At 43.7% G+C, this 12,025-nt stretch overlaps 9 protein-coding genes across 9 annotated transcripts; 3 read left to right on the top strand and 6 right to left on the bottom strand.

Moving 5' to 3' along the window:
* Window positions 1–37: 37 nt before the first annotated feature.
* EAE97_003281 (uncharacterized protein) lies at window positions 38–914 on the bottom strand (the record flags this gene model as incomplete). The annotated part of the gene is made up of 2 exons (XM_038873793.1): window positions 38–419; window positions 530–914. The coding sequence occupies 2 exons, from the start codon at window positions 912–914 to the stop codon at window positions 166–168; spliced, it is 639 nt and encodes a 212-aa protein (XP_038735656.1). The 3' UTR covers window positions 38–165.
* Window positions 915–1,946: 1,032 nt separating this feature from the next.
* Window positions 1,947–2,387, bottom strand: EAE97_003280 (uncharacterized protein; the record flags this gene model as incomplete). The annotated part of the gene is made up of 1 exon (XM_038873792.1): window positions 1,947–2,387. The coding sequence occupies one exon, from the start codon at window positions 2,385–2,387 to the stop codon at window positions 1,947–1,949; it is 441 nt and encodes a 146-aa protein (XP_038735655.1).
* Window positions 2,388–3,149: 762 nt separating this feature from the next.
* On the bottom strand, window positions 3,150–3,528 carry EAE97_003279 (uncharacterized protein; the record flags this gene model as incomplete). Its single annotated transcript, XM_038873791.1, has 2 exons — window positions 3,150–3,429; window positions 3,497–3,528. The coding sequence occupies 2 exons, from the start codon at window positions 3,526–3,528 to the stop codon at window positions 3,150–3,152; spliced, it is 312 nt and encodes a 103-aa protein (XP_038735654.1).
* A 1,296-nt stretch (window positions 3,529–4,824) lies between these two features.
* EAE97_003278 (uncharacterized protein) lies at window positions 4,825–6,459 on the bottom strand (the record flags this gene model as incomplete). Its single annotated transcript, XM_038873790.1, has 1 exon — window positions 4,825–6,459. The coding sequence occupies one exon, from the start codon at window positions 6,457–6,459 to the stop codon at window positions 4,825–4,827; it is 1,635 nt and encodes a 544-aa protein (XP_038735653.1).
* A 2,141-nt stretch (window positions 6,460–8,600) lies between these two features.
* On the top strand, window positions 8,601–9,032 carry EAE97_003277 (uncharacterized protein; the record flags this gene model as incomplete). Its single annotated transcript, XM_038873789.1, has 1 exon — window positions 8,601–9,032. One exon carries the CDS (start codon window positions 8,601–8,603, stop codon window positions 9,030–9,032), a length of 432 nt encoding a protein of 143 aa, XP_038735652.1.
* A 75-nt stretch (window positions 9,033–9,107) lies between these two features.
* EAE97_003276 (uncharacterized protein) lies at window positions 9,108–9,517 on the top strand (the record flags this gene model as incomplete). The annotated part of the gene is made up of 2 exons (XM_038873788.1): window positions 9,108–9,278; window positions 9,341–9,517. The coding sequence occupies 2 exons, from the start codon at window positions 9,108–9,110 to the stop codon at window positions 9,515–9,517; spliced, it is 348 nt and encodes a 115-aa protein (XP_038735651.1).
* Window positions 9,518–9,611: 94 nt separating this feature from the next.
* On the bottom strand, window positions 9,612–9,830 carry EAE97_003275 (uncharacterized protein; the record flags this gene model as incomplete). The annotated part of the gene is made up of 1 exon (XM_038873787.1): window positions 9,612–9,830. One exon carries the CDS (start codon window positions 9,828–9,830, stop codon window positions 9,612–9,614), a length of 219 nt encoding a protein of 72 aa, XP_038735650.1.
* A 597-nt stretch (window positions 9,831–10,427) lies between these two features.
* EAE97_003274 (uncharacterized protein) lies at window positions 10,428–11,456 on the top strand (the record flags this gene model as incomplete). The annotated part of the gene is made up of 3 exons (XM_038873786.1): window positions 10,428–10,559; window positions 10,615–10,683; window positions 10,761–11,456. The coding sequence occupies 3 exons, from the start codon at window positions 10,428–10,430 to the stop codon at window positions 11,454–11,456; spliced, it is 897 nt and encodes a 298-aa protein (XP_038735649.1).
* A 107-nt stretch (window positions 11,457–11,563) lies between these two features.
* On the bottom strand, window positions 11,564–11,794 carry EAE97_003273 (uncharacterized protein; the record flags this gene model as incomplete). Its single annotated transcript, XM_038873785.1, has 1 exon — window positions 11,564–11,794. The coding sequence occupies one exon, from the start codon at window positions 11,792–11,794 to the stop codon at window positions 11,564–11,566; it is 231 nt and encodes a 76-aa protein (XP_038735648.1).
* Between the last annotated feature and the right edge of the window lie 231 nt (window positions 11,795–12,025).

Genomic DNA, 12,025 nt, shown 5'->3' with positions numbered 1-12,025 from the left:
TACATAGATGCATCATAATAGACAGCGATAGATTTCTTTGTTTTGTCTATTCCTTCCCGAGCCACATTCTCCCTTTCTTAAAGTGTGCACAGCACGGTATATCTAACTCTCTCTACTCATCCAAACTACCCTCGAAACTTCATTTCTTCTTCCCTTCCTCACAATCTAGCCTGTGCTTCCAAAGCCACCTTCACCCCTCACACTCTCCTCCAAAACCAAAACCTCTGTAACCTCTGGTGTATAAATCCTCTCCAAAATCAATTGTGCTACACGATCGCCCTCCTTTACTTCAAAATCCTTTTCGCCATGGTTAAAAAGGAGTACCTTTACTTGACCTCGATAATCAGCATCGATTACGCCAGCGCCAGTATCGATCATGTGTTTGGAGGCAAGTCCAGAGCGTGGGGCTATGCGGCCATCTGAACAGAATATTAGTTAAACGAGGTAATTAATTGAGTGAAGATAAAGTGATACAACGAAGAAAGGCTGTAACAAATAGAGAGGGGGGAAGAGGGGTAAAAAATCATACAAGTTCCTTCTGGCACAGCCATACTAATATCAGTATCCACCAAAACCTTTCCCTTAGCAGGCACAACTGTTTCTTTTGCAGCGTAGATATCGTAACCGGCAGCGAAAGCGCTGCCTCGTGTAGGGAGACGAGCGCGGGGTGAAAGTTTCTTAATGAGAAGAGGGGGAGGGGTAGATGATTTTAGGGGTGTGGGGGCTGGGGCTGAACCGTTTGTTGCCGGTGCTGGAGTTGTTGTGGGCGCAGTACTTGGAGTGGAAGACATGATTTCTTGGAGGGAAGAGGTGGCAGCGGCAGCGGGAGTGGATTTTGAAGGAGAGCTCGAGGACGAAGTCTTTTGACGTTTGGGAAGTGGTGAGATTGGAGAATTGGGTGGAAGTGTGGACATTGGGAAGGGGAAGACGGGAGAGAAATTTGTTAAAGAGGGTATAGTTGAAATTTGAGTGAGCGAGTGTGATTGAAGATTAAAGTTCGGATTTGGCGATGGTTTTGGAAGGCTGCGGAAACAAAGTTTCGGTGAGTGGAAAAAGAAAAATATGGGGAGACGCGACGCGAGACGTGTTGGGCAGGGATTTTCATTTTTGTCATTTCTCATTTTTGGAGACGAGAGTTATTGTTAGAACATGGTGGGGTGTGAGATTAGAACCAATGACAACCTCACATTCTGTACATGAGGTGTGTTTTTAGTGATAAAATGATCCAGTTTTATCACTACAACTTTCAGTGACATTGCCCACGAGCCCACCTCATGTCGATGAGGCAGGTGCGATTATCCCACCTTGAGTCCTGCTCCCCTCTCATCATTTTATACGAAAGTGACAAGTAATTTCTTTCAAAGGACTGAAACTATGACAGAGCGGGTGTAAACCCGTATGTTCATTGAATGCTCGGATATTCCTTCTCTTGCTGTATGTCAAAAACTTCCACAGCTAAGATGAAGAAAGAAAGTACATAGTGGGAATTTGGAAAGAGTTCATTGATCTAAAGCAAGTGGCTTAAACTCAAGATGAGCACTTGCCTTCTTAAAAGGAATTCAGGCGGCCAGGTCTAGCCAGTAGTTGTGCAAGATGTTTAATGCCTTCCATCATCGCAGGTCTATTGACCTCTTTCTGAGGCTTTCTCGAACCTCCTTTGGTCTTTATCTTACAGCCACTAGGTAGCATGCCAGTGCTTTTCATGATATGTCATATTCTAGTAAGAACCCCTATAGTTGGTGTTGTCCACAATGTCCATCCTGTCACGAAGTTTTGCATTTCAAGTGAATTTTCATTTTAATGGCATCATACTACCATCAAATGTTGATAACAAACGTTGTTATATCATTAAGCCCCAAACTCCAGTATGCTGCTATTCGAATTTGCTCTCATTAATTCTTCCAACATCAAGCACTCGTGGTGAATTCGTCTTCCTGCCTGTCTCTTTAAGCCCACTCTCTCAAGCTCACCGCATCGCCCTTCCAGTCCCACTCTTCATCAACATCCTCCTCATCGGGATTCCTAGGAGTAAAAACACCATTCGTTGCCTTTTCCTTTGTCGATTTCTTTAGCTGGGTCTTCATCTGTTGCAAACTTAATTGACGCATGGCGTGTCCCTCGGCCACCCTCTGTTCTGCTTCTTTTGCCTTATTTTTTATTCGGTTCTTCTCGTCTTTCCTCCTCTTCCTTTGTTGTTCTTCTAATAAAAAGTTTCTCGCCCCTCTTTCCTTTGCTAATTTATTCTCAGTCGCCTTCCTCCTTTCATAAAAAGAAAATGTCAACGACTCATTCGTGGAGACCCTCTGGAGTTGCGGATTCTGAGCGCAAGAAGGTTTGATTCCGTTTTGAAACTTTCGAAGCTTGAAGAATATTTCTTTGGCGCCCATGGCTGTCGTCGGTATCTTTGAGTTGTTTGGTTTTTTAAATGGCGAAGATCGAGGTTATATTTGATTTTGAGATGTATTATTGTGTAGTATTATATCTTGTGAAATGTTCGTTCAGCAAGCAATCAAAGCAGAAGTATGTATATTCAACGAAAGGATCAAAAATTCTTGAAGAGAAAGAATCTTTAAATACTCAAATGGTATATCGCAAATGACACGTCAAAAAATCCAAACCCTAAATGCACGCCGTCGTGAAGCGGACTCGGATCTAGCGCGTTTCACTTTACCAATGGGGGACTTTCACCCTCTCATCACCCTTTAAGTTTGTTTAGTAGTAATCATGTGATATCAAGTGATCAGCAAGATTCTCATTTTAACTTCAAGTGGAATAAAGGTTAAATTATTGCTTATTCTGACAGATATCATGATTCAAGACGTTAAAAAAAATGTCGTGAATCATGGTGAAGGAAAGATTCTGGTTGGCGATATCGGATGGCAACATTGTCATGTCTTGTACCTCGGCAGGTCCAGGTGTCAAGACTGAATCATGAAAAAGCACGCATTGTTTTCATTTATGGTTTTGTGTTTGTCAAGATAAGATTCAAATTGTGTGGTCTCTTCTGGATGTCTCAAATTACTCGATTTGGATAATGTTCATCTACACTTCCATGGCCTTTCCATTTGCTATCTTTCAAGCTCGCTAACACTTCCCATCATTCAAATGCCGATTGTGAATTCTCTCTAACTCGGCTCTGATATTAAATACTACTGGAGATCGTAAGCATGCTCGATATGTTCGACGCAACTATCCTGCTTCTCATCACTTTCTTTTTCCTCTTCGGTCGAAGACTCGACGTCCATAAGGTCCTCTCCTTCCTTTGCCTCTTTAGCAATCCCTTGACATTCGTTCAAATCAATCCACCTATCAAAGATATCTATAACTGAATCGTAAGTCTCCTTGATGCGGGCCTCCATCTCAACCACCCTCGCCAATCGGCGGCGTTCTCTGTAAGCCGAAAGCGTAATCGATGCTTGCGATTTGGTTCTGATTAGGTGGGGATCTTGGAGAGAGCCAGGACGGTGTTTGTCAATTTTGTTTCCACCATCTGAACAGTTTCTCCTCGACACGCTGGATGAACTCCATGGTTGCTGGATCTCTGAAATCGGCGCAAGGGAGTAAGTAGTATTGGATTGTATTTGGCTGTTTTGAATATTGGACAACTTGGATTGTGATGGTCGTCGTTTAAATGCTTTTCCGTTCAGATTCAGATGTCTGTGCTATCGTTTGTTCTTCTGCTCGGAATGTCAGAAGTATATTGCATAGTAATCCGTTGTTTTGCTTGCCTTGAAGAGTATAGATTACAGTTATCGTCGTATCTGATTATATTGTATCATATAAGAATATCTCCGCAAAATAAAACGATCTCAACTGATATAGAAATCAAAGATTGAAGTATTTTTTTGTAAAGACCGAAAAACGAAAGACAGACGAAGAAGAAGAATATCCAACCCAACCAATATATATACCTCCCACCCCCCTCAAAAAGACCCATCGTGCGAGACACTAAAAACGTCTCAAAATTAGAACGTACACCAAAAGAATACTTATTCACACCACACCACACCAATTCCAAATTCGCTTCGAACTCTACTCACCCATTAACTTTCCCCTAGCTCGATAAAACCCCCCATTTTGACACAATAACCAGAGAAGTCGTAGTTATCTTCCTCCCCCCCCACATCTAACCCCAGAACCAGAATCCCGCACTAAGCCTGTCAAACTTGCATTATTGCGCCATCGTCACCATTTATTAATAAGTTTTTGGGTCTAGATATCTAAGTATAGATTCTAGAAGAATCACAGAAAAAGATCGCATCATCGATATCACATTACCACAAACTATAAAATACCACGGTCTGGGCTCGAGTAAATTTTCCGCTCTGGGTAAAGATGTGACGAGGATGAGATTTCATCACCAATAGTACATTAAATGTGTTGATTAGGTAGGTAGCTAACGAAAACTTGATATTTCTATTGGCCCATCTCATCTCATCGTCACACGACGAGGACAGCTCTGTAAACGGTACTCAAGGTATGTATGTATGTATGTATAGCTAGAAAGTAGTGGGAGTGTGGGTATGTATGGGTATAGTACTCCTTCAAAGCCAGTGCAGTGCGAATGAAGTGAAAAGAAGACTGCAACAAAAAAACAAAGTGCGCAAGGAGCGCGGATGAAAGAAATATGAAAAAAACACTACAAAATATATGACCATAAAACCTATATGTCCGATAACCTCTCTCCACAAAGTCCACCCTAATTATGTGCAATAAAATATTGGTATGTAAGAGAGAACTATCTCTTTCCCTCCCTAGCCTTAGCGTGAAAACACATGAAGATAAAAAGCTCATAACAAAAATCGGTTGATTAGTCCATTACAATTAGACCTTAATAGACATTTTTCTTGGTCTTTTGAGTTCTTCCGATAATTCTTCCCTAACCGTTCGACACCATTTCCAAATTACTTCTTCGAATCCTTCCCATGCATCACGGTCCTCGCTATTTACAACTCCCATAACGTCAAATTTGACATCTGCTTCCCATCTCAACTCAGCGGCCTTGACCCAGAATCGAAGGTTCTCGGCCGATCGATATGGCTTGTTAAATTCAGTATGGAACGTAGATATTGCTCCAAATGGTCTTTTGCTTTTCTTGACTGCTGCATTATGAAGCTTCACTAATCTTAGGCCTGTTTTCATTTCCGCCAGAAATGGTGTAGGAAGTAGACTGTCATCTTTTACGCCGTCCACTAATGATAGTGGTGGCAGGGTATCGGGTTCCGGATCCATAGATTTCAAGAATGCATACTCTCTTTCGATCTCCTTTCCTGCCCAACCATCGGCATGAAGCCACGTCCAACTCGCTATTAATTTGCGCTCTTCTTCCTCAAGGATTTTCTCCCGTCTAAGCATGTTGCGTACGCCGTCAACCCAGTTATCCATCGTTTCCCTCTCTTCAGTGCGTATTCCATTGGCGAATCCTCGAGTAGCCATGCGTTTTAAAACCTCGAGGACAGATAATAGCTCTCCACGAATTTCTTTCTCCGATTTGATTGCTAAGAGGCGTTCAGGATGTTCATGGGCGGTATAGTACATTTTCGCGGCACGAATAGCAAGAGTCATAATATCCAGCATATTCATACCCTGTACCTCAAACCACCCTTTCTGCTTAGCATCAGGAGTTGCGGGATTTGCATTTTCGACTTTGGATGTTGGTAAGGGAGAGGCCGGGGGAGTTCTTGCATGCTTTGCGTCTTCTAAAGCTGCAGTAGCATTATTGAGAGCGTCTACCAACCCCTGCCTGAGCTGATTCAGAGTTGGGGGAGGTGCAACGACTTTCTCGCGATGAATATAGGTACTTGCAGTCGGAGGGAGCATATGTAAGGGATTGTCGTCTTCTTCGCCGCTAAAATATTCATCCACATCCTCATTATAGTCGTGAATAGGACTATCCGTCATCATACCGCCAAATTGTGCAGCAGAGAGCTCTGGGCTGCTAGCCGTGGAAGCATATGATGAGTCCGCATCAGACCCCGAGCCAGGTACGAGGAATGACGTGTCCAAGACCGATAAATCTAGAGTCTCTCTGCCATCCTTCCTCTTCTTCATTAATCGCCCACCTTTCCCGTCCAGCAGACCGGTTCGAGCGAAGTAATACTGTAAATGTGCGATGCTTCCCAAGCTCAAAACACTCTCTCTCGATTGTGCCGACTTTGCAAAATTGGTTCCTTGTGGTCGAACATAACCACGTCGTTTCGGCTTTTCCTGACCTGCCATAGATGTTCTATTTCCATAACTCGCAGACGAAGATCGAGAAACCGAGCTTCCAACCGAACTTTGCTCAGACGCACGACTCATTGCACTTGATCTGCCAGAGAAGACTGAGCCTTCGGAGGCTGTCGAAACGCATCGAGCCGAATTTCCCGTTGCTCCTATAGCTGGGGAAGGTCTTCCAGCTGGAGATGGAGACCTTCTGGTGAAGGAGGGTCGTCCAGTGTATTCTTCAGCTGTCTCCATATTTGCTTGTTCTGTAATGTAAGTTTCAGGAACGTGTATTGCAGGTGTCCTTATAAATCTTGAACCCAATGTGATATTATTAACAGTCGAAGATTATTCACTCGGTACAGCCTTGAAATCCTCAGAATCCTTTTGGTTATTCCCTTCAAGAAGAGGATTTTGCAAGTCAAAGATCTCAAAGCAACACGGTACGAATAACCTAATACTGGCCGGTACAATAGCAAGACCTTCTGAGTATCAAATAATTTCCTCGGTGTTAAGGAGAAATTGCAGGGTTCCGCGTTTTGAAACAAGTGAAGTGAACTTTTAAAAATATACTGCAAGGCTGCCCAAAGCGTTCTTAATAAGCCTAGCCAGAGGTTGGTAGGTAGTGTTCAAGTGAGAGTTTGGAGGAATCGGGATTCGATTGTTCTGGTGTGAGATCTTACAATGTAATGTAATGTAACGAAGGTAATGTAACGAATGAAGTGAAGAGGAATGATAATCAGAAGTAGTAGTGAAGGAAGGAAGAGAAGATCAAAATTAGATTGTGTGAAGTTCTGGGGTCGAAGAAAGTTGACTTGAATGTCTTACTTGCTGTAATGTCTGTGTCTGTGTTGTTCCATGAAGAAGTACGACCGATGTACGTACGATCGCAGTACATGAAGAGGAATAAGAAGAACGAAGCATCAATGTAAAAATGGCAATGGCAATGGCAATGGCAATGGCAATGGAAACACCTACCTGGGAATCATGTCTACATAGTATGTCTATGTCTATGCCCATGCCCGTTCGTGAACATGTTGTTGAACTTGCCACGCTGTCTAATCTGCTAATCGGGGTAATCTTACTCAATCAATCCCCTTGAATATATAATTTCGTCTCCGGACCATGAAAATGTGCGATCCCGTGAGGAAAAGGGTCGGAAAGATCTCCACTCTTGAGTGAAATTAACTACCGATGCCGTCGCGCATTAATTGAATATAAATGAGCACCTAGAAAGTTCACCCGCGAGGCATTCCATAAGAACCTCTTTCTTCACCAGCTCTTACCTAATTGGCTTTTGCATTGCAGCTTGTCCAATATCAATGTGTCTGGTCTACTCCGTAATCTTCCAGCCCTACCAAAAATCCCGGACCAAGAATAGTTTGGAGACGAGTAACGCAGCGAACAAACATGGAGGAGTGAGGAGGAGCGAGGAGAGGCAAAGGGCCGCATCTCGTACCATGCCTCGAGCATGCCTTTCCATCAACAAGGAGGGAGTGCATACTTTGGTGTCGTGCAGGTCACGTTACTTCGTGTGGATATCTATCATTTTGTTTTGTTTCAAACCAGTGCTGGACACTTGGGACACTTGGAATGGATACTTTTTGTGAATTGAAAGCTCATGACTCATACATTATTGGCTGATCAGTTAATAAATCTTGGAAGAATTGAAAAGTAAGAAGAGTTCATTGATTGCTTTTAAACTTATTAATATTATTAACTATTATAATTAATATTATTATTATCATCTCGCACCAAACCATCTCATTGAATAAGCCACTCAAAGTCAAACCCCCGGGCCACCCCTGAAAGATGTCAAACCCCATCAAGCGCCCAAAAGCCCCCTGGAACAATCCACAGCCTATAGCATTCCCATTTCAAAATGTTTTCCCAGCAAACTGGTTCCACGACCGCCCCAACGTCTGACTTCAAATCTTTCAATGCCAATCATCTTGATATATCGATAGACAATTGTCCTGTGCGATGCAAAAGCATCTGCAATTCACAACTGCAGGTTTGAAGTCGAATCTGTTGGAGCTTATCGAATGGGTTTGTTGACTCTGGACCGGAGAATTCATTGAGTGTCAGGTAGGACTTCTATCATATATGTTTATTTTTGGTAACTTGTAGACGCGGGAGAGGTAACGGAAGTGTATATAAGAAAGAGGAGGTTTCTGTGGAGATGATGTGTATTTCAGTGATATCCATTTCAGTACCTAGTTTTCCTCTCAGAGTGCAACAATCCGAACATCTTCAATTCTACATTGATTGCCTGGTGCATCAACATTTCTATATTTCCTCTTTTTTGAAGTACAAGTTCTACGATTTTTTTCTGTCTTCCTTTTTCCCAACTTCACATCACAAATCAAACAGCTTCAAAGTAATCCACAATAAACATGGAAATGGATACACCTCTCCTCCGTCCCTCAACCGCAACCTCTACACAGACCTCCTCGACTTATTCTTCCACCACCAGCTCCACCCACCGTAGCTTCAATTTCAGCCGGAACAGACCCCTCTCCACATCAAACTCATACGCTTCATCACACACCCTCTCATCTCATACCTGTTCTCCTCCCCGTCCCAACTCCTCAAGTACCCTCTCACGCACACGATCTCTCTGCGCGAAACTCAACACCGAAGTGCAGTTTATGAAAATGAAGTTGTCGACGCGGGGAAAGAAGGAGAAGATGAAGGGGAATGGGAGATGGGTTAGGGTCGAAGGGGAGGGAGAGAGTGAGAGGAGAGTGGAGATGGTGTGGAGGAGGGTGGATGGGGGGCAGGGGATGATTCCTTATGGGGGGGTGGGGAGGGAGAGATTTGAATGAATGGCTATTCTGAGAGAATCTTTGGAAGAAATAGCAGTGGCACGATAAAATGCCGGGGACGAGGAGTACGATCGCATGGTCCAAGAGGTTATGAACGATACGAAAGATGCTGCGTGGGAGCTGGAAAAGGTTGCTGTGATAGATTGGACAGCAACCGGCGATGGAAGACCTTCCCTTAGCAATTATGGGTTTCCTGGGTGTATTCGAGGCTCGGAAATGATGGACGCAACAACAACAACCATTATTGTAAATAGGTGAAATGATGTCAGTGTCATTTGCTGTCAATTTCTAGGAGGAGAAATCTGCAGGGCAAGAATTCTGACAATATCCCAATCGGATTCAACGGTATAGAGCTGACTGTATGGGATAAGAAGAATCCCGATGGAAGGGAAGGTGGAACTATCGAGCTAGTCTCGAGCTGTGGTATGGATGAGAGACATGGCGAACTCTTCATTTGCGTAACGAAGCATCACAAGAATAATTGAATTCAAACTTTCTAAGCCTCCACCCCAAGAGATACAGACGATGCACATCACATGTCCAACAGTGGTAATGTCCTTCAAAACCCCCATGCGGACTCTACAGACTGCCAACTGGCAAACCGTCTCCAGCATGATAGTTGTACCACAGATTGTCCCCAATGGTGTCTGGTTCCATATCATATTGATCATAATAATTACTAGTATGCTCCTCTGTCCAATCTCTCAAAGCATCCCAGTCCTGAAAAGTCTTCGTTTGCAAATAGCCATTGATTCGATGGCCACTTGGGTACCAAAGCGTGCATTCCGGATTACACATAATATATTGACGAAGCGAATCGTAACAATGATAATCGTGAGCAATATTCCCATCCCAGGGAGTACCGGTCTCTAACGCTCTGCAATGAAGACGGGCCATTAGCTATTCAACTCAAACGGGCGACTATACCTCGGGCTTCTCCAGCGGGTATAGAAATCACGAGATAATGAATGCAAGGCGTGGTACGTATCGATGAGATACACTCGATTTTCTCCATCTCGGGGCCCTCGATAGAGTAACGGGGGGTTTCGATTATATTATCATTAAAATATGTATTTAAAACGATGGTAGACATATCATCTGAAAACACGCGCCCATTCCCACACCACTATCGAATCTCCGGCGTATCACGGCTTGGTTCCACAAATTTCAAATCGCACTAGACTCCAATTGCCACCAACTGTTGGACATCTTTCAAAATCAGACAGATCGGGGATATCCTGCATATAGCCTTGCCAAGCATGTGACGAATGAGGCCATGTGGACTATATAACGGGAATGGCTTCCCTCCCTGAATCCCCAGGGATGGTAATTTGTATTGAGAACCTTTATTCTGTTGTAATACCAAGGCTTTTGACTATTATTGATCCAAGAACAATGGCTACCGCAATGCCTAAAGCCTCTGTAGCCGACGGCAAGGAGAAAATTTCCGATCCCATCAACAGGGTTGTTCCAAGCAAAGAGCACAAGTGGTGGCTCGATAGCATCGATCACAAAATCACTCCCGAGGTAAGCTGACCTCATATCAAGAATAAACGACTCTTAAGCTAATAGGACTCGACAGTGTCGTAGACTTCTCGAGAATTATAGCAAGATCTCGCCGGAGGATGTGCGTCAACACATATATGACATTGTGAGCCGTCTCCTTCACATGTTGACGATGAACATCGCTGGTGCGTTTTGTGTTGGCCAAAACTGACCCTTGTATAGCGTGAAAAGGCATGGGCAATTCGTCCATACCCGTGCACAGGTTTGGGTCGCTTCCTTGATAATCTTTTCGCTCAGTCGCCAGCGTATAAAGATATTGTTGTCCGACTCAAAAGCGGAGACTCATTCATAGACATTGGATGCTTCCTCGGCCAAGAATTACGTCAATTGGTGTGGGACCTGAATGGTGCGCCTACAGACCAGCTCCATGCCGTGGACATTGTCAATCATTGGGACTTGGGCTATGAGTTTTTTCGTGACAAGGAAACCTTTAAAGTCGACTTTTTTGAAGATGATATGTTGCAACCACGTGAAAAGTTGAAGGCATTGCACGGAATGATGGATGTCATTTTAGTGAACCAGATCTTCCATCAGTGGAATTTAGAGAACCAAATCGAGGGGGCTACGCAGTTAGTCAAACTGTCTCGAGATCGTCCAGGGAGTTTGATACTAGGTTACCAAGCCGGCGTGCCCAAGCAACGGGAGTTACTTGGCCCCCCTGGCTCTAAATACAGGTGCCTTCTACAGTCCCCAGAGACTTGGAAGGAGGTGTGGGATGAAGTTGGGAAGAGAACGGGAACACAATGGAAAATGGAATCGAGACTGTTAACTTGGGAGCAACTCGGTAATGATCCCAAGGAGACAGCATACATGGGAACGGATGTTTTGATGATGGAATTTGTTATTACCAGGGAGTAATCTGAAACTTAGCAAGGCCAGGTGTATGGATCTGTGGACCCATAGTTTCTTAGAGAGAGGTAGCAATCGACAAACTAGACGTGCATTAAATGCTATCAAAGATATCTTCAAATCGCTTGGGTTGAATAATTTGCTGGCTTTGAACTTAAATCAAGTCTGAAGAATTGAAATTCGCCTGATCCTGCGTCATGTCTAATCCTGTGACCAAATTTCTTGAACGAAATGTACTGATTATCTCCTCGAAGTCTTTCCAACTGACAGCGAATCTCTTCTCCTCGACTTGCGTCAACATAGACTAGACCCATAATATTTTGGGACACGATGGGTCCGTCCTCCATTGTATATATGTGGTGAGCAGACGATCTCCTCCCTTGGATATAAAGGTCGGATTCTGTAGAATGCTCTCCGCTTGGAGAGTCCAGAGGATTCCATATACGCGTCTGAGAAGCGTCGATGTAATAGTGCACGAAACTATATCATTTGGATCAACCATAATGAAGACACCATGCAAGTCTACCCTTCGTATTCTTCCAAATCGGGTGTAAAACTCAAACAATCTTGAACCTCGC

The sequence above is a fragment of the Botrytis byssoidea genome (assembly GCF_014898295.1).
Source record: "Botrytis byssoidea strain MUCL 94 chromosome Unknown BBYS_005, whole genome shotgun sequence".
Taxonomy (NCBI): Eukaryota; Fungi; Ascomycota; class Leotiomycetes; order Helotiales; family Sclerotiniaceae; genus Botrytis; species Botrytis byssoidea.
Note: the sequence above shows the minus strand (reverse complement) of the source record. Positions and strands in the feature narration are given on the sequence as shown.